Raw genomic sequence first — 25,815 nt, 5'->3', positions numbered from 1 at the left:
CCTGCTGCAACATAAAAGGTATGCTTACACTTTCATGCATCAGTAATTATAATCCTATAATTCTGCATAGTGTGTACTTATACTTTTAGTCCTTTAAGTGTATTTTGATACTGTTACTTTTTACTTAAGTAAGTTAAATAGTTAAACATATGACATTTACTTGTAATATAGTATTTCTACACTGTATTGTTCTACGTTTAATGCAGTAAAAGGTCTGAGTAATTAATTTACCACTGTATATAAACTGTAACTATTTACTTTAAAGGTAAGTAATTAGTACATACTTAGCCAGGGGGAGCATTTTTCATTTCGAGTTAATGAGTAGGTCTAATAACCCTCGATGGCTGCCATATCAAAACAAAAACGTCATTTTGGAGCGAAAGTTTTCGAAAGGACATGGAGGACATGACGTGTGAAGTGTGCTAGTTAAAATGACCTGACAAATCCTGTATATGTTTTGAAGACATTCTTCAAATAGCGACATATCAAGCTGCTGTAAAATGGAAGGACTGGAGATGTCTGCGATGATACCGGCTCTTCAGGAGCTCGGAAGGCGAGTAACCGGCTAAAGTTGGCTAAGCTAAGCTGTTAACACTAACGTTACGTCCGAGTCTGAAACTGGTTTAGGTTTAACTGAGCCCTCTGGTTTTTGTATAAGTTAATGAAACTCTTCGTTGTGCTATGTTTCCATAAATAACGTTACACCATGTTGGTATTCACAGTGCCAGCGCGGCTGACTACGACCAGACGGTGCAGAAACCTCGACAGATCCTCTGTCAGTTCATTGACAGGATACTGACAGATGTGGATGTCGGTAAGCTTGGAGTCTCAAGCACATACAGGAGGTGGACACAACAACAGAACGACCTGACAGTACAGTTGTAAATAACAGCTTGACTGTCAGATTTGTCTGTTCAACTATTCTTTAATTTAATGTCATAATGTTTCTTAAGATTTCTTCTCTTGCCACAGTTGTGCACTGTAGCTGTGACTGATGCACTTGATGTAAAGTCTTATGTACTTTGAGCTAGGCTCTTGTATTTGTGTCAGGATTTTTTTTGTCAAAACGAGTAGGTAGCTCAGTTTTAGCCATCTGAATGTCAGAAAAGAAAGTGGCTATGCTGTTACATATATTTACTTGTTAATTAACATTATTATTTGTTATTCTTTTGTATCTTACCTACCAGGGCTGTTTGGTTTGTATGTTGTTGTTGTTATTTTCTTTTGTCCTGGGATCTCCCTAAGGATTAGTATTTAAAATGATGACTTTGTACCCCTGCTTTAGGTCTAAAATCTTAAAAACAATCTTTAGATGCACATCATTTGTTTCTATTGATTGACATAACAGCAGCTCTGTACAGTTAAAGAGGTAATGAAGTGGTTCACAACCTTTTGGCTTGTGATCCCTCGTTGCAGGTTGAATATTGAGAAGTTTAATTAAAGTGTGATTTTTGTAAACTTTTCAGACATCTTGGAGGTTAATCTAATCTATTGTTGTGTCTTACAGTTGCTCTAGGGCTGAATAAGAAGTCCAGTTCAGAGCCGGCCTGTGTGATGCTGCTGGACTTTGTGCAGCATATAATCAAATCCTCATCTCTGATGTTTGCCAACCCTGCCTGCCAGCCTGCCGAGTACCCGGACACCACACAGAGCTGTACTGGTACGAGATGCTCTTCAGAAAGCTGCAATATCAAGTTATAGATAAATTCAATTCCTAACTATAATAATTTTGTGATTTTTCTTCCACCACTCCACATTTCTCCCTTGATTCAGACTTTGCTAGGTGGGTGGCGGTGCGTTTGCTTCGTGTGGCAGCAGCTCCAGACTGTGACGTCATCCACGAGCAGGTCTCTGCTGTGTTGTGCTCTTTACTTCACACTCTGAGAGCCAGGGCGCCATTCATCTTCAGCCGTCTCTCTCAGGAGCTCATTTTTTTGGCCCAGGACCTCAGTAACATCCTGTACACTCATATTGCCACACTGGCGGGAAAGGGACACACTTTGGGCATTCACACACAGAGTCGATGGCCTGTAACAATTGAACGCTTCAGCATCTCCCCCGTTTGCGCCTCCTCGTACCTCACCCCCTCCGCTCTTGTTCTCTCCTCGCCTGCTGCCCTGGAGTCACTGACTGCCGTAACAATCAGTGTCATAACTGACGCCCTGAGGGGGGTTGTCTCTCGTCGTGACGTCACTGTGGCCTGGGAGACTGCTTGTTCCTTCCTGGCTAATGGCAACACCAAACTGAGGACAATCTCCATGGTGATGCTGAGGCGACTGGTGGAGCTCAGAGGGTTTCCTGAGATGCAGGGTCACGAGTTCTTCACGGCTTACCTTCAGTTGCTGGAAACACACTCTTACACAGCAAACACATACTTGGATGAGAAACATCCCTATGAAGGGGAGCTGCTAAACCTGACTTGCTGTGTGTTTCAGTTGTCTGGTTTCTCTCACTCACACTTTGAGCCCATCTATCTCTCGCAGATGTTCGAGTGTGTTTGTACTCTTGGAAGTGCAGGTGTCAAGTTGGGGACAGAGGTTACCGAATCACTCTGCTTGCTGTTCAGCTTCTTGCTGTCTGTTGCCATAGTTTATGAAAGTGCCGCATTGTTAAGAAGGCAACGAGTCACAGAGGTCTGCAGGGCGCTGGCACACACTGTTGGAACAGAAAATCAAGCTGAAGTACGGTTCTGCTCTTCATGTTTCTTTTGAAAATCTTTCTCTTACTCTCATACAGTGTTTGTCTCATCTTTTCTTTCTCGCCCTCTTTACAATATCTGAGGTGCTTGTGATTTGCAGTGTGCTGAGGGGTTTCTTCGAGCCGCACTGAGGGCCGAGACTGCTACAGTGATGCAGAAGTCAGGAGATAGAGCGACTGCTGCCAAGAAATCCTGCAAGTCTGCCACCAATTCACTCAGCAAAACAACAAAAAAATCATCAGAGTGAGTTCATTAACAATCACAACTGAGCTCTATGTAGTCCAGTGTTCAGATTCTGTAGTAAAAGACTCCATAGTGCATTGTATTATATCATACAGTGATCTACAACACCATACATGTGGTTATTTGTTCAATTATTCTCTCACTTGTTGTTGCTGGGTTGTCTGTACCTTTTTATAGTGTTTTGTTTCCTTTTTGACATAATTGTTTTTCCGGTATTTTGCCTTTATTTGACAGTGACACAAGAGACTTGAGAGGAAATGATGGGAGGGTGGGGCTGCAAGAACACACCTTATATACATAGGAGATATATGCCTAGTAACATGTCAGTTTTTAAAGGTTTGTTACCAGTTTTGAACATACAGTAAATGGGAGAACTCAAGCCAAGATACCATGAGAAGCTGTGCTCCTATATTGCCTTGAAAAAGGGTAATTTAAAAGTGTTTTCTGTAATATTTCCATTACTGTCTTCTGGTTCCTGTGAAGACTAGGATTTTGACCGCTGAAAACAGCTTGCAGATGTGCTTGCAGAAAATGAGCTGAAGCAACTGAGTGTTTTTTTTCAAGCAAATAAAAGCTTCACTTGCTCACATGGTGATTGGTAGGAATTGTTAGTAGTGCTGCATCATAAATCAATACAGCAGATTTCCTGTATTTAAATTATTATTTGTATCTGTGCCTCAAGTGAGGTGGACATGCGTGTTTGCAGTGAGGTTTGGGCTGTGGTGAACGGTCGGCTGGAGGAGCTGCTGACCTTTTTGAACTCTGACAAACCTGAAACCACACAGTCTCTGTCTGCTCTGGAGGGTCTGGCGCTCATCCTCCACCTGGCAGCCCTCTGCTCCTCTCCCACCAGGTAACTCACAAACATGTGTTCACTATAGCTCCCTTTCTTTATGTTTTTGTTTTACTTCCTGACACACGGATATACAAACTTTCCAGTATTTTTATAGTTTTGTCTTATTTCTTTCACTGAGCTTAGTCGCATATTCTGTCACTTTCTTCCCCGGTGTCTTTCTTGACAGCCCTTCTCCTCTTCTCTGGGTGCCCACTGAGACTCTGGGCAGGGCCCTGAAGAGCTGTCAGTCAGTGTTAGAAGGAGGTCCTCAGCCCATCTCAAACCAGAACTACTTTCTGTCTGCTGTCCAGACTACTGTTGGGATCCTGGACTCCATCCTCTACCTGACAAGTAAGGATATATACTCCAACAAAAACACACATTATACATACTGCTCCTTTTATTTGTTTGCTGTGTTATTTATTTTATGTCACAAGAAAGGCATATTGTCTGTTCATGTTGCCATTATTTAGTGTAATTTGTGTATTTTATGTAGCGTTCAACCTCCGAAGAATATTGCAGAAGTCACCCCAAAAGCACATCCTTGTCAGTACAGTATCTGTTTTCAATACCGCGTGTGTCTGTGTAGTGAGCAGCCACAGTGAGGACGGGCTCCAGCGGCGAGTGTGTGCTCTGCTGTCTCTTCCCTGGGTGTGTGAGAACAGGTCTGTCTCAGCCTATAAGAGTTCAGGATTCCCCTCCTGGCTGCCTGCCTTCGCCAACAGACTCAGCTTCTGTTACTGTAGGTATTTCTCCTGCATCACAACTTCTCTGGTCACCTGTAGCTGCTACCTGCATCTTTTTGTGAAGTCAGGATGTAAATAGCTTCCATTTTATTTATAATAAACCTTGGATTGAAAACTTATGAATCAAACTGTGCGTGTTTGTCTTTCCAGCACCTAAGATCCAGGCAGACTGTGTGTCCCTGCTGGCCCTTCTGCGTCGTGGTGTGTGCGAGACATGGCGCGTGTTTGTGTTTTCCAAGACGTTGCAGAGTTCAGATGAGGTGGTGAGAGCGGCAGCAGTCAGGGCCTTCCCTCTTTTTCTTCACCACTTGGGAAATGCACACCACAACCTCATCAGCTCTACTCTGCTGTAAGCACATGTATATGTTTGAACAGTATGTTCACAGTCGCAAATATGATCATGAAAGTGTTCTTTCTCGCTTTAGTGCAATCATTCATTTATGATTTTACTTTTTTTTTCTGTATTAAACTTGGTGTACATTTGACCGTTTGCAGTTCCAGGCTGGAGGACAGTTCGGAGCAGGTGAAGAAAGAGCTTGCTGGGATCATCGGTCAGCTGAGCTGTATCCAATCGGAGCTCTCCAAGCTCAGTGACACCCGCACAGAGTCCACTCATCGTCCTGAGATCCTCTGCCACCAACTAAACCTTGCAACAGAGCATGCTGGGAAGACTTTTCCATCCCTTAGGGCGACTTTTATCAAACCCTTCCTACCACTGCTCAGACAGCAAGCTCCAAGCAGTGTTAAACAAGGTTTTTTTTTGTCAGTTTTCTTTCAAAATGAGCTATAACATGCTGAAAAGCCTAAAAGATACTACATTTACATCAGTATATTATTTACTTATTTATTTCACTTTCTTAGCTTTCCTAGAAGCTCTGCCTCACCTCTGCCAGCATGTGAATCTGGTTGGTGGAGACAGTGACTCCCGGGCAGTTCTCTATGCTCTGATTGGTTTAATGGAAGACTCTGATCCAATGGTCAGAATACGCTTTAGCCAATCAGTGCGTTTCCTGCTAACAGAAACTACCAGAAACTCTGAGCACGGCTCTCTGAATGAGGTGAGTATTTCCTGTTGTAAGACTCAAGTGTCTGTGCTTTACACTCAGTTTCAACCATCTACAAGCCATCATTTGTATTATAAATACATTACTGTCAGACAAAAAAGGATAAAATATATTTTAAAAAAAAGTAAATTAGGCAATAACTGAGCAATTGATCTCAGTTTAAATGCTGCCTTAAAATCACAATTTCCTCAGTTCAGTGAAAAAGACGAAGAGGTGAAAAGTTTTACTTTCTTACTTGGTGTATACTTTATTTTAGAGCTGACCTGCCCTCACCTTTTTGGGATGATGCCTTTTTGTGAATGATGGTGAGGTTAATGATGTGTGTGTGTGTGTGTGTGTGTGTGTGTGTGTGTGTGTGTGTGTGTGTGTGTGTGTGTGTGTGTGTGTGTGTGTGTGTGTGTGTGTGTGTGTGTGTGTGTGTGTGGTGTGTGTGTGTGTGTGTGTGTGTGTGTGTGTGTGTGTGTGTGTGTGTGTGTGTGTGTGTGTTTTCTCGCTATCCAAGCTCCTGGTTGCCCGTCTCAAAGAGGCATTCAACAACGCTAAACTGAACACAGATGACGACCTGCGCAACACTCTCATCCTCACCACTGGAGAGATTGGCAGGTACAGTTGACCTGCGTCTATTCACAAGGGCAAAGAGCGCCACTAGCTGTGTTGTGATCACTCAAAAATACCTTAATTTGCTCTGCATATTTGATCATAAAAGTACATTTATTTATGACTGAGGGTAGCGAAATTACAGTCATCATTTGCACATCTTTACATGCATGTTTAATATAGTGTAATTTTCACAAGTTCTTAATGTCTCAATGTTCGCATATTTCTATTCTATTAATATATAGTCTGTTTTTAATTAATGTCTGGTATCTTTTGTTGTCCCTGAAATTGTCATTAATGAAGAGATTTAATCTTTTGAAAAGACTTATTTAAAATAATTGTTTTGGTTAAATGTGTTTATCGGTCTCCTCTTCTGTCAGAGCGTCTCAGGGTAGTTTGGTGTCGTTCTCTCTGCTGCGGCTGCTCCACTGTCTGCTGTCCAAGTCGTCCTTGGTGTCTGTAGCTGCGTACACTCAGATCAGAGCCCTGGCTACTGCCAAAGGTCTTAAACTTCAGACCCTCTTCAGTCAGTACAAGAACCCTATTTGTCAGGTATAAAAACTGTGATGTTACTTTAATAAGGTTATAAGCCAGTGCTCATTTTTTAACTTTTTTGTTTATCTGAAGTAGATAAATTTTAAGATTCTCAGTCCATAATACTATGAATAATAATTACATATATTACCAATACTACGATTTAAATGTGTAGCAGGGCTGTCTGTAATGCTTGTTTTCAATTAGTATTCATGTTTATTTAGGCTGAATGTTTGGACCACTAAGAATTTGTACTACTACAATTTTTGTTTTACGCAAATAGTATGAAAGTTATGACGATGGTTGTGACGTAACAAGGTTTCCACATGACTGTGTGTATTTGTAGGTGGAGAACAATTTGAGAAGTAAATTCTTTAAAGAGGTCATATTATGCTTTTTGGCTTTTTCTCTCTCCTTTATTAACCTTTTTTGTGCATGTAATAGGTTTGTCCAGCCCAAAGGGAGTTCCCATCTCCCACAGAAAACACTGCTCTGAACTGCCTGAAAACAGCTTGTTTGAAGTCCAGCCTTTTCCTTTTTTCTTTTGTGATGTCACGTCAAAATGGGCGTCATAATGCTCACCTAGCGACTAGTCCGACACGCCCTCAAAAACACAGGGGGAAGAACACACTGAGCAGCAACACACAATTAATAACTCACCACTCTGAAACTCTTGCGCCAGTCCATCTTGCTAAGCTGGTAGGGGGAACAAATACAGCTGAACCGAAGCTGCTACCGTGTTACTTCTCACGACCCGCCCTACTCTGCTTGTAATTGGCTAGCAGTCCATAACTAGAAACTGCGCATGTGCAACTCCCAACAAAGATCTTGTAGAGGCAAGATGCATCACTCCATAGCTAAAACGAAGCGTTCAACACACGGTGAAAAGAGGAGCTGCAGCAACGTGCAGTATGACAAAAAATATGGTGTTTTTTAAATGAAACCATGTAAACCTGTTCTGGTACAACCCCTAAATAAGATTTTGAATCTAAAAATGAGCATAATACGACCTCTTTAAGATTCAGTGCCCAACATACTTGTATTGCAATTGAGATTAAATAGTTTTTACCTAAATAAAAACTTCTATATGCTTAGTTCCTGGTGGAGTCACTGCATTCACGGCATGCATCCGCCCTGCGGAGCACACCTGATCAGGGCAGCGAATCAGCCAATCAGAGAGAGCTGGCCCTGGACATCCTGGCTCAGATTGCACACGCTTTTGATTTCCCAGATCTCCATCGCTTCCTCACTGTATGTCATACACATAACTACACAACATCACACAATATATACATCATGTACTGTGTACAGTATGTTGGATGTGATAGTACATTGATACTGTATTATGTATATGTACGTGTATATTTCTGACGTACGTTTGTATGCATACTTGTACATGTAGAGGACCCTCCAGGTGCTCCTGCCCTACCTGGCGGCTAAGGCGAGCTCTACTGGCTCCGCCCTCATCCGTACTCTGGCCAATGAGCTGAAGGCAAACAGGAGAGAGATCCTGATCAACAACTTCAAGTACATCTTCAGCCATCTGGTCTGTTCCTGCACCAAGGAGGAGCTTGAGAGGGCTTTCCACTACCTACAGGTATAATTAAACTTAACCTACCTAGCTGTAATCTGTAATTGTCTGCACATTCAAGCTACAGCAAATACAACAGGGCAATTATTCTGGCATTGTTAACAGAATCAACATTTTTCAACTCCTGCACATGGGGAGCATCTACAAGCACTGTCTGGCCGATGACTAAAGCATTTGTCCTGCAATGGATGTTCTCCATAGTAAATAATTATATTACCAGACTGATGTACCCCAAACCCTTTTATTTGTTTTTCTAATATTCTCCCAGAGTGAGACAGAGATTGAACTGGGCTCTCTGCTCAGGCAAGACTTCCAGGGTCTTCACAACGAGCTGCTGCTGCGCCTGGGAGAGCACTACCAACAGGTTGACACACATAAACACAAGTTCCCAGACAAAAATCGACAGTCTTTTTCAGTGTATATTTTTGTTGCCTTTGTGTGCATAGATGTCAGTAATTCATTCACTTGGTGGTTTAGTGATTGATCACATGTGTGTTTTACATTTCTATGTAGGTATTCAATGGTCTGGCAATCCTGGCTTCCTTTGCGTCCAATGATGACCCATACCAGGGTCCCCGAGACATCAACACCCCAGAACGCATGGTACGTGACGAGTTAAATACGGTGTTACGGTTTTATCTTGACCATCTTTGACCATATAGATAGTTTGGAAATATTTTTTATATATTTTCACAAAATAACAAAATAAAATTATAACTAATCTAACTCAGCAAATGTTGTTCAATAAAAAAAAAAAAAATTTTAAACATTCATCTATATTTTTCCTCACTTGTCTTTATTTGGTCATACCGTGACAGGCGGACTATCTGCAGCCGAAACTGCTGGGAATTCTTGCCTTCTTCAACATGCAGCTGCTCAGCTCCAGCGCAGGAGAGAAGGACCGCAAGAAGTTGGTGTGTGATCCACTACTGAGAACTAATTTAAATAACTGATATTTGAGAATGTGTTGTTCCAGTGAGAAAGATTTCATAGATCATAGAGAATAATGTTCACGGCAAGAAAAACACTGCTTTGAAAAATGCTTTTACGTGATTGATGATGTATCTGATTTGGTCAATGTTGTTTTCTGTCCACCGATTTTCTGTGCAGGCATTGACAAGTGTGATGGCTCTAATGCGACTGATGGGCTCCAAACACATCAGCTCTGTCAGAGTAAAGATGATGACAACTCTTCGCACGGGCCTCCGATACAGAGAGGACTTCCCTCTACTCTGCTGCCAGTCAGTACTCACACTCTCACTTAAGGTCACAACAGTAATTGTATATCGGATATATAGCTTTTGTAATTGTCAAAACTGACATGCAACCTTTTTAAAATTTATTTACTTTATTAAAAATATTTGTTATGAATGAACATTTCACACCCGTTTCCCTGATCACAGTTAAGGCATAGAGGAACATTGCTTTACTGCTGAATTGCTGCCAAGTGTTGTCTGAAGGCAAATGTTAGTTATCCTCCCAGATCCTTACTCTGACTTTAGCCATGTATAAATGTATTTAACCCTCTTTACCATCATCTTTATTACACTGCAGACTGGTAATTTCTGTTTGATTACATACTTGATAGAACTTTAACCTATCTTTGTCTACTAAATCCTGTATGATTAGCTAAAATCACCTGCTTCTGATACTGATTTCCTCTTCCTGTGAGAACAGAACATGGGACTGTTTTGTGAGGAGCGTGGAGCCGGCGCACTTAGGCCCTCTTCTAAGTCATGTTATTGTTGCACTGCTCCCCCTGATCCCACTGCAGCCCAAAGAAACAGCTGCTATTATCCACTTCCTGATACTGGACAACAGGTAATAAACACATACAAGTTTTAAAAAACACCAAACTGGGCCTGTGCAGAAAGTCACACATCAAATCAAATGCACTATCAAAATCAAAACCAAGCTAATTTTCATCCTTTTCCTGCATTAATTAAAATTAATGGCAAAAGAGATGAGCACTTTATACCAGACAGCAGCGACCTAATTTAGTCAATTTCTCACAGAGAAGAAGTCAATGACTACCTCCATGAGATTTACTTTCTGCCAGACCACCCTGAGCTGAAAGACATCCACACAGTTCTGCAGGACTACAAGAAGGTCAGTATGGACAAGAGAAAGATCATGATGACAAGTAAATGAAGGATGCAGATGGTGGCAAGGGTTACTGGTTGACATCAGTCGTGTTAAAGGAAAAAAAATATACAGATAATGTTAATTTATGATGTCTGATTCCACCCACCAGCTGACAGCCAGCAGCAGTGACCTGGCCGCAGCACTGCAGCTCTCCATGAGAGCCGTTCAGCATGAAAACGTAGATGTCAGGATTCACGCATTGACCAGCCTCAAGGACATGATGCACAGCAAGCAGGTACGCAAACACACACTCATTGTTAGACAACTAACTGTGAAAGGACTAGAGTTCAAGCTTCTTGTTTACAAGTTTAAAATAATAATGTCCTTGTTGGAATCAAAGTATCTGAATAATGTTAGTAGTAATTAATAATAGTTTACTTTCTGGTGTTAACATAATTAGTAAATACATCACCTTCACTGACTGTACAATTTATGCGATCCCATGCTGTAAAATAAGTGTGGGTTGGGAAGGAATACCTTTATGTGGACCGCTACAGCAGTTTACATATTTCAGCACTATGTTGCCACGTAAATCCGGAGTACCATATTTTTTCGTTTGTGTTGTGGGCTGCAGGAATGGCTGCTGCGGCAGGTTTGCGCGAGTGAGGCGGTGGAGCCCGTCATCTCCAGCCTGGTGTCGGTGCTGCTGAAGGGCTGCCAGGACTCGTCCCCAGAGGCGAGGCTCCTCTGTGGCGAGTGTCTGGGGGAGCTGGGGGCCGTGGATCCTGGACGTCTGGACTTGTCGCACACACACACCCATGGCGACCACAACACCTTTGTGGTAAGCAAGATACGACCAAAGCTGTGCGTGTAGAAAAACAAACAAACATATACAGTATGTAGTGAAACAAGAAACTCCCAGAGCACTGCAACAACAATCAGGTGCTGGTAGATAGCAGGATAAGCCTATGAAAAATCCAAAAACAAACTACTGCACACTGATCTGACTTTACTACCTTTATTGTGAGCAACGCATTTCGCCCATCGCTTCTTCAGGCGTACACAGTTAAATTACAAAAACACTTACAGGTGTGCTAAATAGACCCTATGCAGGTCATGTGACCAGTACAATCTGTTTTTTCTCATGATTATACATCTATAAAATCAACATCTTAGTCAAAGTATTATAATATAAACGGACAGAATGTGATAATTATCCAAACAGATCAACAAACATCTATATATATATATATATATATATATATATATATATATATATATATATATATATATATATATATATATATATATATATATATATATATATATATATATATATATATATATATATATAATATAATATATATATATATATATTATATATATATATATATATATATATTAAACATACATCATCATTTTTATACTTCCATCCGTGCAGAGACATGAATGTGTTTATTTTCACTGTGAACAGAGTGGAGTTGATGATCCCAACTTCGCCTACGACCTGCTGACTGAACTGACCAGAACATTCCTGGCTTACGCTGATGACGTGAGGGCACAGGACTCTGCTGCTTATGCAATTCAGGTACACACATGTGCTGCACTCACACTTTTGCAAACAGTCACTTTGCCTATCCAACAGCTTAAATGAGTGTATGCGCCTTTCTGTCTCTGTCTTGGCTCATGTCTTGTCTCTAATATGTGTTGGTGCTGTCATGTGAACTGTAGGAGCTGCTGTCCATATTTGAGTGTCGTGAGGGTCGAACCGACTCGCCAGGGCGGCGCCTGTGGAGGAGATTCCCAGAGCAGATCCAGGAAATACTGGAACCACACCTCAACAGCAGGTATTCAACTTTACACACTCAGCCGTATAGCACATAAACACTCTGATCTTGTCTTATAATGGTCTCACACCTAATTCAGGGGATCATAATCCCCAAGTGAAAGTTGTTGTTAATTTTTTTTATTATTTTTCCCACCTTCTAACCTGGCCTAACTCTGTAACCTGTTTTATTTACAATCCTCTGATCATTTCTCCCTCTCTATCTTCAGGTATAAGAGCAGTCAGAAGGATGTTAACTGGTCTAAACTGAAGAAGCCGGTGTACTTGAGTAAGAGAGGTAGCAAATTCTCTGATTGGTCAGCCACCTGGGCCGGATACCTCATCAGCAAGGTAATCTAATTTATTTCACTTTTGCAGAGCCAAACGGATCTCTTCAAATTTGTCATATACTTAGTACTTTGCGTTTTATAGGACTGATGCATTCTCTCTGTAGACCTGTTTTCACAGTGGACATTTTGACTTTCCAAATGCAAGTTTAACTAATGTGATGACATTTTGAATATCACTATGGAGGTCAAAAATCTGCTGTGAGCAAGTCCGTTCTTGACAAACTGACATGACAACAAATGCATGCATAAAATACTTGCAAAGGTTTCAAGCACATTGAGACCAAACATGAACCAACAACAAAAATAATGTATAGTCAAGACAGTATAATTATGAATAATTACATATCAGGCAAATAATATAACCGTTTAAACGTGTTCAATTTTACATACTTTACGAAAGAGATGTTAAAAAAGCACATCACTTGTTTCTACGATGGCATAAACTTGTGTTTCAACTCGGCTTTAGGAACTGCTTCTATGTGTTTTAGGTGAGACATGAGCTGGCCAGCCGAGTGTTCACCTGCTGCAGTTTCATCATCAAACACGACTACAAGGTCACTATCTACCTGCTGCCTCATATTCTGCTCTACATGCTGCTGGGCTGCACACCTGCAGAGCAACAGGAGGTGAGGACACTTTTGCATCACTTGTATTTGTAAAAGAGCTGATACAGGATTTGGGGTGGAGGGCAATAATAACACAGCTCCTTCCAGGTAACGGAGGAAATGATGGCCGTGCTGACTGAAGGCGATGGACGAGGAGAGGGGGGTTGTCAGGAGACTGCTTCCAGCTTATCACAGCTCAGTATTCAGACAGTGTTCAGCATGTTGTCTCACCTCACACAGTGGAGCCGCCACATCCTCTACTCCAAACCCAAACACAACGGTTGGTGATGCATTCCCCGAACTCACAAAATCTCTGTCTTTCACCACAGTGTTGAAACAGATCAGTTAGAAGAAAAGAACATTAGTCAGGGATGTGATTTTTCCGGATTAATTCAGTTGCCCATTCCACACCTGCGCAGTCTGCCAGTGATGCTTGGACTCATCGGGAGAGAGTGGCGTTATATCACCCAGTAATAAATAGGCTAGAGTAGCTAATATTACTTTTTAAGCAGTAGCCTATATGCTAAGTGACTAGGTAATAGCTATATTATTTCTGAGTAACTTGCCCAACACTGAGTTGACAATAAGGACCAGATAAATTGGGTATGTTTTGATTATTGGTTGTGATAGGCTTTGTCTAATGTTTACTTTGACGTTGTTGTGGATTGATCAATCATATAGCCTACATACACTTTGCTGTATGAATGGTTGCCTTTCTCTTTATGTCCTTATGTTAAAGGTTTTGGCAAGTTATAAATTAATTTCTTGTTAATGGTTTTTACGGGGTTAATATAAGGCCTTTTCAGACGTCTTTGACCTGCAGGGTCGCTCTGCGCTCCTCGTCAACAGACAAACAAGCGCTCCGCGAGGTAACCATAGCAACGGCTTCTGGGTAACTGGCGCGATCCCGTGAAACTGGCGTGGTCGTTCTCGTCTCATGCACACGCCCGCCCACTGCCAGAGTTGAAATGTGAAAACTTTCTCCTACAGTTTATTGACAAAGACTGATCTGACTGTTTGATCCGAGTTTCCTGAATAATATAACTGTTTCTTTAACAGTTAGGCCACCAGGTCTTAAACAGGCAGTGACCTTTGCTGCTGTCTCTTATTCATTAAAAATAATCTATTAACTTCTACTGAAATAATTTGAAAATTAGTAGTTATATTATTTAGTTATAGAATCAAATATTTCATGTTGCATGTTGCACATTTAACTGTTGAAGCTTGGTAAAAAAAAAGTGAATACAAAATAATTATTATAGAGAGGTGGCGATGGTGCAGTGGATTAGACACTTGTCTTTGATTCCCACTGCAACACATCGACCAAATAAGTTGTTGTCATGGGTCCTGCTATACCATCCATGTTATAATAGAGCCGTGGCCAGTTTTATCGGGGTGTGGGGCGTTCTCAGTATATTTTCCTGCTTTTTTGCCCTTTGCCAATCACATGCATGATTAGTTTATTGAAGTTCTTGACGCCCTTTTTTGTAGATTTATATGGTCAGTGGCAATAATTTGAATTTCGCCTCAGATTAGACAAAAACATACTTTATCTCTTTTGCTTCATATCTTCAGTATTATTACAAGAGATCTGAGACTTTTAAAAGACATTTAAAGGTTGAATCACCTGTAAGTGACAACAGAACAGACAATTATTTACAAGAAAATATTGTTCAGAAATATTTACACATTACGTTCAGTGAGCTGATGCATGTTGCATGTATCCTTGTTGTTCTCTAACCTGCATTATTGACTATCGAGCAAAGTGAAAAACTAAAATGTTTTGTTGCAGAGAGTGGGGAGTATCAGCGTGTGGTGGCCTTCCTGAAGGGTATTCCACAGGACGTTCTGGCAAAAGCCTCGCTACGATCGAAAGCGTACACTCGTGCACTCATGCACTTTGAAGCATACATCTTGGAAAACAAAGAGAACATCCTGGACCATCTCACCTTTCTGCAGGTCCGTTAACAGTCAGTGGAATATATTTCTTTGCTAAAGTGTGCTCATTTCTTCTGCTTTTAGATTGAAATTAAAAAAACAAGTTGCTTGGGGACATCTTGGTTGTTACCAACATATTTTGATGTCTTACAGAATTACAGTTATTTAGTACAGTTATAGAGTTTTTAGAGCCAGCAAAAATTATTTGAAAAAGGTAAAATAAACAATCAAAACATGTGATTTGTAAAAGAATCTAAAATAGGCTACCTCATCTTACCTTGCTCATTCGTGTGCTTTCATGTGTTTGAGTATACAGATGAACATTGACTCATTACGTGCTGTGATGCAAATCTAGCATTTCTGCGACTGGATAAAACCCTATTTAAGAGTGTGGAGTAAGGATAGTTAAGGATAAGGATACTTAATCAATCACCTCATTACATCTGCTTTACACATTTAGCTCATTGTTGTAGTGAATAATAATTTGTCAGTAAGTTTAACAGAAGTACGGTTAAGGGAAGGGGTTGAACTATAAGGCTGAAATCATAATCAAAATATTAAAAAGAATATTTTCTGATTATAATTTACAATATGGCAAATGAAAGAAAAAATCATATAAATTAATCATACTAGTGTCTCATGGGTATGTATAATATCACCCCAAACAACAGCAATTTGTAGAACAATAAAATAAGACAGTAAGAAGGCCATATCATCAAATGTGATGCTGAAAATCAATAAACAATAATACAAATGATCTCCTAGCCCTTGTTAAGAGTAAGTTGCAGCTCTCTGAACTTTTTTTATGATTGGCTGTTGCAGACACTGTACGCTGCGATGCATGAGCCTGATGGAGTGAGGGGGGTCAATGCCCTGAGGAGGGAGGAGCCATCACTACGGGAACAGATACTGGAGCATGAGAGCATTGGCCTGCTCCGAGACGCAACTGCCTGCTATGACCGGGCCATACAGCTGGAGTCAGACCAGGTACACACACACACACACACACACACACACACACACACACACACACACACACACACACACACACACACACACACACACACACACACAGCTTCATATGGGAGCTTACACCATCATCATAAAACATGTGAAAACTTCTCTAATTACTGTTAAACAGTACCATGTTTTAGTGTCTTGCTAATTCTGCCTTTTAGTTTTGACTTTTTTGGTGCAATGTACAAACAAAGAAAACTATGTTTAACTAATCAATACAAGCTCTTATACTAAGATGAAAGAAGAGTGTGTTGTTTGTTTCACTGCTGTATCTCTCTGTAATTCTCATTTACGTTGTCCCTTTCATGTATAGATTGGTCACTATCATGGGGTGATGACCTCTATGCTCGGCCTGGGACAGCTGTCAACAGTCATCACTCAGGTCAATGGAGTACTGGCAAACAAGTGAGACACACACATTATAACCCATCATTCTCACTAAAGGTGCTTTCTAATTTAAGATAAATCCACTTCAGCTGTAGGTGGTGAAGAAATATAGTTTTTATTTTCAAGTTAATCTTGTGACTTGATTTCTTCATGCTTTCTTAACTAATGCACTGTTGTAATTTTTACTTGGAGCACATGTAAGTCAGTTAAGGTCCACTGAAAAAAGCTATACTGTACATGGACACATTTAGGCACCAGTGGAAGTCGGAGCTGAACACCTACAGGGTGGAGGCAGCATGGAAACTCGGAAAATGGGACCTGCTGGAAGATTATTTGAGTTCAGGTAATAAAATATACAGATGATCTTCAACCACTGGTGGCACTATATGGCAGCAATAGATATCTACATTTAAAAAAAAATCTAATTCAGAGAAGTTTTGAATTAAGTTTTGCACTACCGTTGTGTCTCCAGACCGTCAGTCCAGTACCTGGGGTGTGCGGCTTGGCCAGTTACTGCTGTCAGCTAAGAAGCAAGACTCTGAGGCTTTCTATGAGAAGCTGAAGCTGGTGAGGAAGGAACAGGTTGTCCCTCTGTCTGCAGCCAGTTATGAGTGTGGAACCTACCAGAGAGGCTATGAGTACATCGTCAGGTATGTGTGTGTCAGTTTATTCTTTGAATCAGTTATGTTTTCTATGGGTTTTTTTATAGTTGATTTCTATTTGTTAGTAGCAATAACTTGTAAATCCAAAATCTTTGTGCGTATGTGTGTGTTTGTTTAGGCTCCACATGCTCAGCGAGTTGGAGCACTCTTTTACCGAACTGCAGAAACAGAGGGAATGCTCGGCCCCCAGCCTCAGCCAGCTGCCTCCTCATTGGTCAGATCGATTGGAGATGACCCAGAATTCCTTTAGGGCCAAGGAGCCAATCCTGGCCCTCCGTCGTGCCTTGTTAAGCCTGGGACCCCAGTAAGGATGTAGAAACATCTGCATGCAAACAGGCGCACTTCATATCATATTTCTCTGTGTGGGCTGCTGATTAAGATGTTAATCTGAACAAAATATGTGTAACTTTTCCAAGTCCTGGCCACGTCACAAATCAGGCCTTCCGTGTGCTCTGCAGGCCTATGAGCAAGGAGCTGGTAGGGGAGTGCTGGCTGCAAAGTGCCCGGGTAGCCAGAAAAGCAGGACACCACCAGACCGCCTTTAATGCACTTCTGAATGCTGAGAACACGCACCTGGCCGAGCTGGTTACAGAGAAGGCCAAGTGGCTTTTTTCCAAGGTAAAACCATCATTTAAATTTAACTATTGTATAGTATGACTAAGAATTTCTTGAAGAATTGTATGTAATATATTCATGCTGTTCAAGTGTGTGGTTTTGCCTGATGTGATCAGTAGCACTACATATTTTGGATCTGTAAATTGTAGTACTAAAACTTCTTAAAGCACAATATCAGTGTCTCGCTGACCCTGTTTTGTGCCTGCATTACTGCTACAACTCTTACTAAAAGGTATATTAGTGTCAGTTAATGCATTTCGAAAAAAATCAGGGCCGGTATTTATCAAGCTTCTCAAAGTGCCATTTTAGTCTTAAGTGCTGAGAATTCATGAAATTTACTCCTACTTTTAAACTTAAGAATAAAAGTTACAAATTTCTCAAAGCTAAGAATTACTCTTACTCTCCCAGTTATTTAAGACAGCTCAACAGGTCTCTCAAGTAGGGCTTGTGATGGCATTGTGGAGACAGAGACATGCGGAGAGGAGAGGATGAATTCTGACGACGCGCAGTTAATAAGACGGGGTCGGACTGCGCAGGCATGAACTTTGTCAGTGAGTTGGTGAGGGACGTCATCTTACCACTGACTTTACACAATAATACGTTTTCAGTTAAATTGAAGGTGGTGAAGAAGCTTTGTTTATTTACCACAGGACAAACGCAGCAATGCTGATTATTTTGGCCCCTCACAACCATCAATAAGCCGAATAGTCAATGAAACAATTGCACTTACAGCTCCACACATTGTCACACGTTTCATCGACTTCTCAACAACACCCCCCATAATCCGACAGAAGCAAACCAATGCCAATAGCTGGCAATACAGGAGCACTAGCCGGCTGTGGCTCAGGAGGTAGAGCGGGTTGGCTGTTAATCGGTTCAATCACCGACTCCTCCAGGCTGCATGTCGAAGTATCCTTGGGCAAGATACTGAACCCCAAATTGCCTCTGCTGGCTGTTCTACCAGGGTATGAATGTGTGTGAATGTTAGTTTCTGTTTGAGCACTTAGGCTCAGTGAATGAATGTGTGTGAATGGTGAATGCAGATGTAGTGTAAAAGCGCTTTGAGTGTTCGAAAAGACTGGAAAGGCGCTATACAAGTACGGAACATTTACATTTAATGGCGCTCATATAAAGATAGACTTTTTTTATCTTTCATTTATTAATGTGTTATTAATGTGATATAGGCCTATATCAAAATTTATTATCTTGAAAATTTTTTATTGTTAAATGTGTGTTGAATATAAACTCCTCTTAGGAATTTCACCATTCAATGTGAATTTATCTGAGAATATTCTTAAAGAAGGAAATCTATTTAGTGATTGGTCCTTGGCGATCGTCATCCAAAATCCTGTTTGCGGTACAGCAAAGTGTCGTAAATCAGCACTAAGACTGACACTTAAGATTTAGTCCTACACTTCACTCAAATTAGGACTATGATGCTTGATAACTAACTTTTAAGCACAGCTTTGAGAATTATTTTACTCTTAAGTCAGTTCTTAGCAGTGTTCTTATGAGTAAATCTGAGAAGCTTGATAAATATGGGCCCAGATTACAAAATCAGATTTTCATACACATGCACACAAACACACAAAACAACACCAATAAAAGCTTCTTTGTTGGTCTGTCATCAGGGCGATGTACACCAGGCCCTGATCGTCCTGCAGAAGGGCGTGGCCCAGTGTTTCCCTGATGATCAGCCGCTGACAGACCCTCGCATCCTGCAGACCAAAGGGAAGGCCATGCTGCTGGTGGGACGCTTCATGGAGGAGACGGCCAACTTCGAGTCAAATGCCATCATGAAGGCATACAAGGTAACAGCCATGGTATTTGTAGAAGGACTGAACTGCTATGCAGGAAGTTAATGGCTTTGATTAAATACTATCAATGAGTTTGCAAATTATATTAACTCATTAACAAACTGGACATCATTAATATGAATGCTTCATGTAGAGCTTTCGAGATGCACTTGACAATTTTTTGGACACTGTATGGGCAATAATGCAAATATTGCAAGCCACCAGACATGTACCTTTTATATTCGTCAAATATTTTGATTGGGTTCATAGCAGACATTTCCTATTCCAGCTTTGAAATTGTGAGGATATGTTGCTTCTTTGTCTTACTTGATAAGTAAACAACATTGTTTTGGCTATCTTTACAAAACTTTTGTTTGTAAAGTTTTTTTGCTATGTCTTACATAGCATTGTTTAATGACGCTACTGGCCGAGTAGATCATAGCATCAGCATACAGAGTGAGAACACAATGCATAACGAACACCAAAATCTGCAGAATCCCTCTTGGTCCAAAATGTTTTTCTCTAAGCTATCCCATTGTGTCTATGGTCTTTACCTACATGGTCATCTTTAAGTGGCCTAAATCTGAGCAGCCAATCTGCTGGATGTTTAGATGCTGATGTCTTATCTAAGAAGGCTGGAGGATACATGCATGACATTCTAAATGAAAGTCAGTCTGTACACATACAAGACTCAAGAAAACCCTGTTATCTGCTAGGCTTGAGCCTGAACAACAGTGTCTCCTTATATCCTCGCCTGTTACACGAATTAAGCCCTGACAATGGGCATATTTCACACTTTTCTAAAGACATTTTATAGACCAATTAAGTGATTAAGGAAATAATTTAAATTAATTTGATTTTTTTAGGATGTCACCAACCTTCTGCCTGAGTGGGAAGATGGAAACTTCTACCTGGCCAAGTACTATGACAAAGTGATGCCAATGGTGACTGATAACAAGCTGGAGAAACAGGGGAACCTCATCCGATACATTGTCACATACTTCGGAAAGTAAGTTATTGTTATTACTGCTGATTGCCTGCCTTTCACTCTATGACAAAGATTCAAAAAGACTGTTATAACAAACTTTAGTCCACCGTAGACTCATTAGTTTTGTCATCAACCATATCATTGTGGTTGTTTTCCTCTCAGAGCCTTGCAGTTTGGAAACCAGTACATCTATCAGGCCATGCCTCGCATGTTGTCTCTCTGGCTGGATTTTGGAGCCAAAGTATGCGAGTGTGAGAAAGGTGGGTGCCTAGAAGTGACTGGAAGTGTAAAATAAATAAACATACAGGGCAAGAAAATACTTCCAGTGTCTGGCTAACTCACTAGCAGTTCCACCACTTTATGCCTATTTACTTTTAGCTTTTTATAAGCTGTTGACAGTGGTGACAGAAAAAACATGTAAACACATTTAAATACTATCTACAAATCCCTCCACTACAGCTGGGCGAGCAGACAGACAGATGCGACTGGAGCTGGGGAAAATCAATACGGCGGTGAGCGAGCACTGTGAAAACTTGGCACCGTACCAGTTCCTGACTGCCTTCTCCCAGCTCATCTCCAGGGTGTGTCACTCCAGTGACGAGGTCTTCACCGTCCTCGTGACCATCGTAGCCAAAGTGTTCCTGGCTTACCCCCAACAGGCCATGTGGCTAATGACTGCTGTCTCTAAGGTAGGTGTGTATGTATGGTTGTCACCTTGATAATTATCAGGGCCTTATGTACTGCATCGTTGCAGATTAAAGGCATGGTCGAGAAACCCCTAAAGCTTGTTTGTTTGAACGAGTGTATATTTCCACACATTTCCTTAACTATAATTTTTGTAATTTAATGGATCAGTTCCCTTTACAAACATTACAGTCCCTTATACAATATTTTTTCTGGTTGAATGACCAGATTTTTTAGCACAAACTCAGAAGACTGTTATATTGCTTTTATAAAAAGTGTTGTTTGGCGTTTGTTTTTTTGTTTTTTTTTCAGTCATCCTACCCAATGCGTATGAATCGCTGTAATCAGATCCTTAAGAAAGCCATCAGTCTTAAACAGTCTCTGGAGAAATTCATTGGAGATGCCAACAGACTGACTGACAAGCTGCTGGAGCTCTGCAACAAACCGGTACACAATACACAAGTATTATATTTTACATGAAATTAAAATAGAATGTACACATCCAAACTTTGGTTATTGAAGCCTTATAAATGTTATGTACACAATAGTATGTGAATTCTTAATCTTAAAAATACACATTTTTTTAAACTAAAGATGGCAAATCTATAATAATTGTCAATATGGATTACTATATGTTAGTGTAAGTTCATTCTAAAAGTAAGAGAGCACATGTACATATTATGTACACATTTGTATTGCATAGCAATACGTTTTAAGGTACTATTCCCTTGATAAAAGCATGTTGTTTGATAATTAGTTTCAATGAAGTGTGGAGCCACAACATAAAATATAGTTGTCCACGTAATTCAAAAGCTCCCTATAAAATCTTGAAACCCTTTAATAGTGAATCTGGACCACCACATTTTATTGGTAGGCATGATTAGATCAGATCAAAACATTTATTGATCCCCTTCAGGTGCTTGCAGTAGCCAGTAAAAGAGGGACACATAAAAAGAAAATATATAAAGGCAGCACCAGATACATGTTTGATTGAATGTGTCTTTCAGGTGGATGGTAACAGCACCACACTCAGTATGAGCGTTCATTTCAAGCAGCTAAAACGCCTGGTGGAGGAGCCGACCTTCAGCCAGATCCTGATCCCACTGCAGTCGGTCCTCATCCCTACGCTGCCCTCTACTGGCGGGGCAAACACACAGCACGACGCCTTCCCTGGACACTGGGCATACCTGGATGGCTTTGAAGACAATGTAAGGGAAAGGAATGAGGGCGCTGATTCTTGTTGTCAGCCTTTTTCGTAGGAAGGTGCCTAAGATTACATTATTGTTTTGTCTACAAAGACATTTTTCAGGCAAAGAGCAGTCATACGGCAACATGATAGAAAATCTGGGATGATCATAAAAATCACCTTGAAATGGCATATGCGTCATAAACTTAACATGTGCGTGTATGTAGGTGGAGATCTTGGCCTCCTTACAGAAGCCAAAAAAGATAAGTCTGAAAGGTTCAGATGGGCGGAGCTATACCATGATGTGTAAACCTAAAGATGACCTGAGGAAGGACTGCAGACTCATGGAGTTCAACTGCCTCATCAACAAGGTGTGTGATATTGTCCAACTCCTCAGAGGTTTTATATTTTGTGAGTTAATTTCTCCCTCGAATTGTACTTACTACCAGCTTATTAAATTTGGGAGTGTGGTCTTATTTTTTGCTTTATTGCACCATTAAAGATTATCATATAGATGTGAAATCCACAGAGATAAAATTTATTATAGGACTGTTGTGTGGATCACATTAGATTGTACAATTGTACCTTATAAATTGGTATATCTGTGTACTGTACTTGTGCAAAATGTGGTACTGCACTCTAAAGAAGGTATGGAACAAGCAGTAGCTAGTGTGTGTGTGTGTGTGTGTGTGTGTGTAGTGCCTACGTAAAGATGCTGAGTCAAGACGGAGGGAGCTACATATCCGAACTTACGCCGTGATTCCCCTCAACGAGGAGTGCGGCATCATTGAATGGGTCAACAACACTGCCGGACTTCGACACATTCTAACCAAGCTTTACAAGGAGAGAGGTATCTTCCCCAAGCCTATAAATAGAGGTGGAGATAAACTTTAAGCTTAAGCAATGTGATGAAAAAATTTCATTTGGTTATATTTTGTGTGTGTGTTCTAGGTATCTACCTATCAGGTAAAGAGCTCAGGAAACTTATTCTACCAAAGACGGCTCCCTTTGAGGAGAAGCTACGAATCCACAAGGAGGTGCTTTGTGCTCGACACGTCCCTGTCTTCCACGAGTGGTTCCTTCGGACCTTCCCTGACCCCACATCATGGTATGACCCCGCCCAACACCACTCCTGTAATTACATTTAAGAGGACCACCGTTTTGTTGTGTGTCTGTGTATGTTACTACAGATGAGAGGAAAGTCAGGAGTTTTTGGATGGTTATAAATTTGAAAAGGGTACAGTTCAGGTCTAGAGTTCCATCAAGGATCAGATTAAAATCAGGGAAACATTTTCACAAGGAATACCAAGTATTGTTTATGTTTACAGGTACAGCAGTCGCTCTGCGTACTGCCGCTCCACTGCTGTGATGTCCATGGTGGGCTACATCCTGGGTCTGGGAGATCGTCACGGAGAAAACATCCTCTTTGACTCTTTCACTGGGGAATGTGTTCATGTTGACTTCAACTGCCTCTTCAACAAGGTTTGTGTTTGTCTCAAATTGTCTTAAAATATAAATGAATTAGGAGTCATTTTATATTATAAATCCTCCAATAGAAATTATGAAATAGTTTTTATATATGTTTTTTTATTGACTACGTTTCACGTCTCCCTTTTCCCTGCATTTCTCTTGTGCTCCTTCTTTCCCTATCCACTAGGGGGAGACATTTGATGTGCCTGAGGTGGTTCCCTTCCGTCTGACCCAGAATATGGTCCACGCCATGGGTCCGATGGGCACTGAGGGTCTCTTCAGACAGGCCTGTGAGGTCACCCTGAGACTCATGAGAGACCAGAGAGAACCACTCATGAGGTACACACACATAAATACTTTATGATTATCAAATGATCTTGTAAAACTTTAATATATACATAATCTGAGCATACACCTACAGTGGGGTACATAAATAAAACAATGCTTAAAAAACACTGGGAGTAAGGCAAGAAGCATAAATTAACTAGCTCAGTTTAAGTACAGGTCCATATTGAAATGAATGGATTTGTAATATTCTTGACACTTACTGAAACGTGATTATAAATTTGATGACGATGCTCACTGGTAAATTCATTATGTGTTTTTTCTCTGTCACAAATTTACATAGTAATTATCTTTTAAAGGGTTTCCAAGTTCCAATTTCTGTTTCTAATTTTCCCTCCAAGTGTGCTTAAGACCTTCCTTCATGACCCACTGGTGGAGTGGAGCAAGCAAGCCAAAGGACTTTGTAAAGCTCAGGCCAACGAGACAGGAGAGATAGTTAATGAAAAGGTGTGTATTTCTTGGCCTTGCTTCTGGATTATGCTTACACGCATTTAGAGCAGTGTGTATTTCTAATATAAACTATAAATGTCACATTTTTTGTATAGCTATTGCTGTATTGTCTAATCTTTCCCCCTCCTTTTCTGCCAGGCTAAAACTCACGTGTGTGACATCGATCAGCGTCTGCAGGGTGTAATAAAGAGCAGAAATAAAGTGTTGGGTCTGCCTCTGTCTATAGAGGGACACGTCCATTACCTCATACAGGAAGCCACAGACGACAAACTGCTTTGTCAGATGTATCTGGGCTGGGGGCCATACCTGTGAAACATGCACTTAAGTTGTTTTTTTTAAATGAGAGGAATGCATTTTGAAGTCTATTCTGGAGAATATAAGATACTTTGCCGTGATAAAATACTTACACAAACAACCTTAAGTGTCCTGATGTGGCTCAAAGTCAAACTGCTAATAGGTTCAAAGAAATATATGCACATAAAGTAGTAATAACAACACAAAAACCTTTCCTACACTCATGACTGTTTGTTGAAAATCTCTTTCTAATGCCATTTTTTTGTTCTAGTAATTCCATCATTGTTTACAGTTTTCTAAAAACAAATGATATTGGTTGCATTCCTGTACATTCTCTTGTAATAAAGTATGTTTTGCATATTTGATTTTGTAGGTAATTACATCTGTAAGTAGTGACTCTTCTGATCTCTTAACCCTCTTTAGATTCTCTTTAGCAATCAGATTGTTTTAATCCCCTGTGTGTGTGCGTGCAGCGCGTGTCTGTCCTCTTGCACATATAATGGTCCAATAAGCTCACCTTTTACACAGGAGCACCAATGAGAGCAAAGTGTTTGGTCATAAAACTTTTAAGAGGCTGGGGTGAGGTCGTGTGTGAAGTAAGTGATGTGGAATTTTATTTAAGCAAGCTAGAGCTTTGTTGTCAAGTCATGAGTTCAGACACTCAAAAGGTCACTGTATTTTTTATCATTACTTTTCTCGTTTTTTTCAATGCATGGCTGCTGTTTCAGCTTGCTCTTGGCTAGAAGACTAAAACCTAATGCGTGCTTCAATTCGAAGAGGAGCTTTCCAATCCAGCACTGGACAGACGCC

At 40.7% G+C, this 25,815-nt stretch overlaps 1 protein-coding gene across 2 annotated transcripts; it reads left to right on the top strand.

The window, feature by feature from the left end:
- Nucleotides 1-365: 365 nt before the first annotated feature.
- Nucleotides 366-25,368, top strand: atr (ATR serine/threonine kinase). Of its 2 annotated transcripts, none has more exons than XM_038729008.1 (48): nucleotides 366-553; nucleotides 723-814; nucleotides 1,508-1,660; nucleotides 1,774-2,681; nucleotides 2,799-2,941; nucleotides 3,624-3,794; nucleotides 3,964-4,127; nucleotides 4,366-4,518; nucleotides 4,673-4,871; nucleotides 5,018-5,274; nucleotides 5,384-5,580; nucleotides 6,089-6,189; nucleotides 6,564-6,735; nucleotides 7,813-7,968; nucleotides 8,120-8,314; nucleotides 8,577-8,672; nucleotides 8,822-8,911; nucleotides 9,127-9,222; nucleotides 9,419-9,549; nucleotides 9,986-10,129; nucleotides 10,324-10,417; nucleotides 10,563-10,688; nucleotides 11,028-11,234; nucleotides 11,868-11,981; nucleotides 12,125-12,240; nucleotides 12,449-12,569; nucleotides 13,057-13,194; nucleotides 13,282-13,453; nucleotides 14,966-15,132; nucleotides 15,934-16,098; nucleotides 16,442-16,533; nucleotides 16,767-16,858; nucleotides 16,988-17,165; nucleotides 17,296-17,481; nucleotides 17,594-17,795; nucleotides 19,424-19,603; nucleotides 20,455-20,597; nucleotides 20,739-20,836; nucleotides 21,036-21,265; nucleotides 21,573-21,707; nucleotides 22,268-22,468; nucleotides 22,674-22,817; nucleotides 23,146-23,296; nucleotides 23,398-23,554; nucleotides 23,775-23,928; nucleotides 24,104-24,255; nucleotides 24,603-24,708; nucleotides 24,850-25,368. In XM_038729008.1, exons 1-48 carry the CDS (start codon nucleotides 501-503, stop codon nucleotides 25,021-25,023), a joined length of 7,866 nt encoding a protein of 2,621 aa, XP_038584936.1. In that variant the 5' UTR covers nucleotides 366-500; the 3' UTR covers nucleotides 25,024-25,368. The 2 variants fall into 2 exon arrangements, with proteins under 2 accessions (XP_038584936.1, XP_038584937.1); XM_038729009.1 differs by having other exon boundaries at nucleotides 17,636-17,795; nucleotides 24,850-25,023.
- Nucleotides 25,369-25,815: the final 447 nt, after the last annotated feature.

Source organism: Micropterus salmoides, unplaced genomic scaffold, assembly GCF_014851395.1.
Source record: "Micropterus salmoides isolate LMB-PRFRI ecotype aquatic unplaced genomic scaffold, ASM1485139v1 Ms_hic_scaffold_19, whole genome shotgun sequence".
Classification (NCBI taxonomy): domain Eukaryota; kingdom Metazoa; phylum Chordata; class Actinopteri; order Centrarchiformes; family Centrarchidae; genus Micropterus; species Micropterus salmoides.
The sequence above is the reverse complement of the archived record's forward strand: the minus strand, read 5'-3'. Positions and strand labels throughout refer to the sequence as shown.

Coding starts and splice junctions, on each gene's coding strand:
- atr (XM_038729008.1), top strand. CDS start 501: ATGGAAGGACTGGAGATGTCTGCGATGATACCGGCTCTTCAGGAGCTC. Junction 3,795..3,963: donor CTCTGCTCCTCTCCCACCAG/GTAACTCACAAA, acceptor CTTTCTTGACAG/CCCTTCTCCTCTTCTCTGGG. Junction 16,534..16,766: donor AATGGAGTACTGGCAAACAA/GTGAGACACACA, acceptor GGACACATTTAG/GCACCAGTGGAAGTCGGAGC.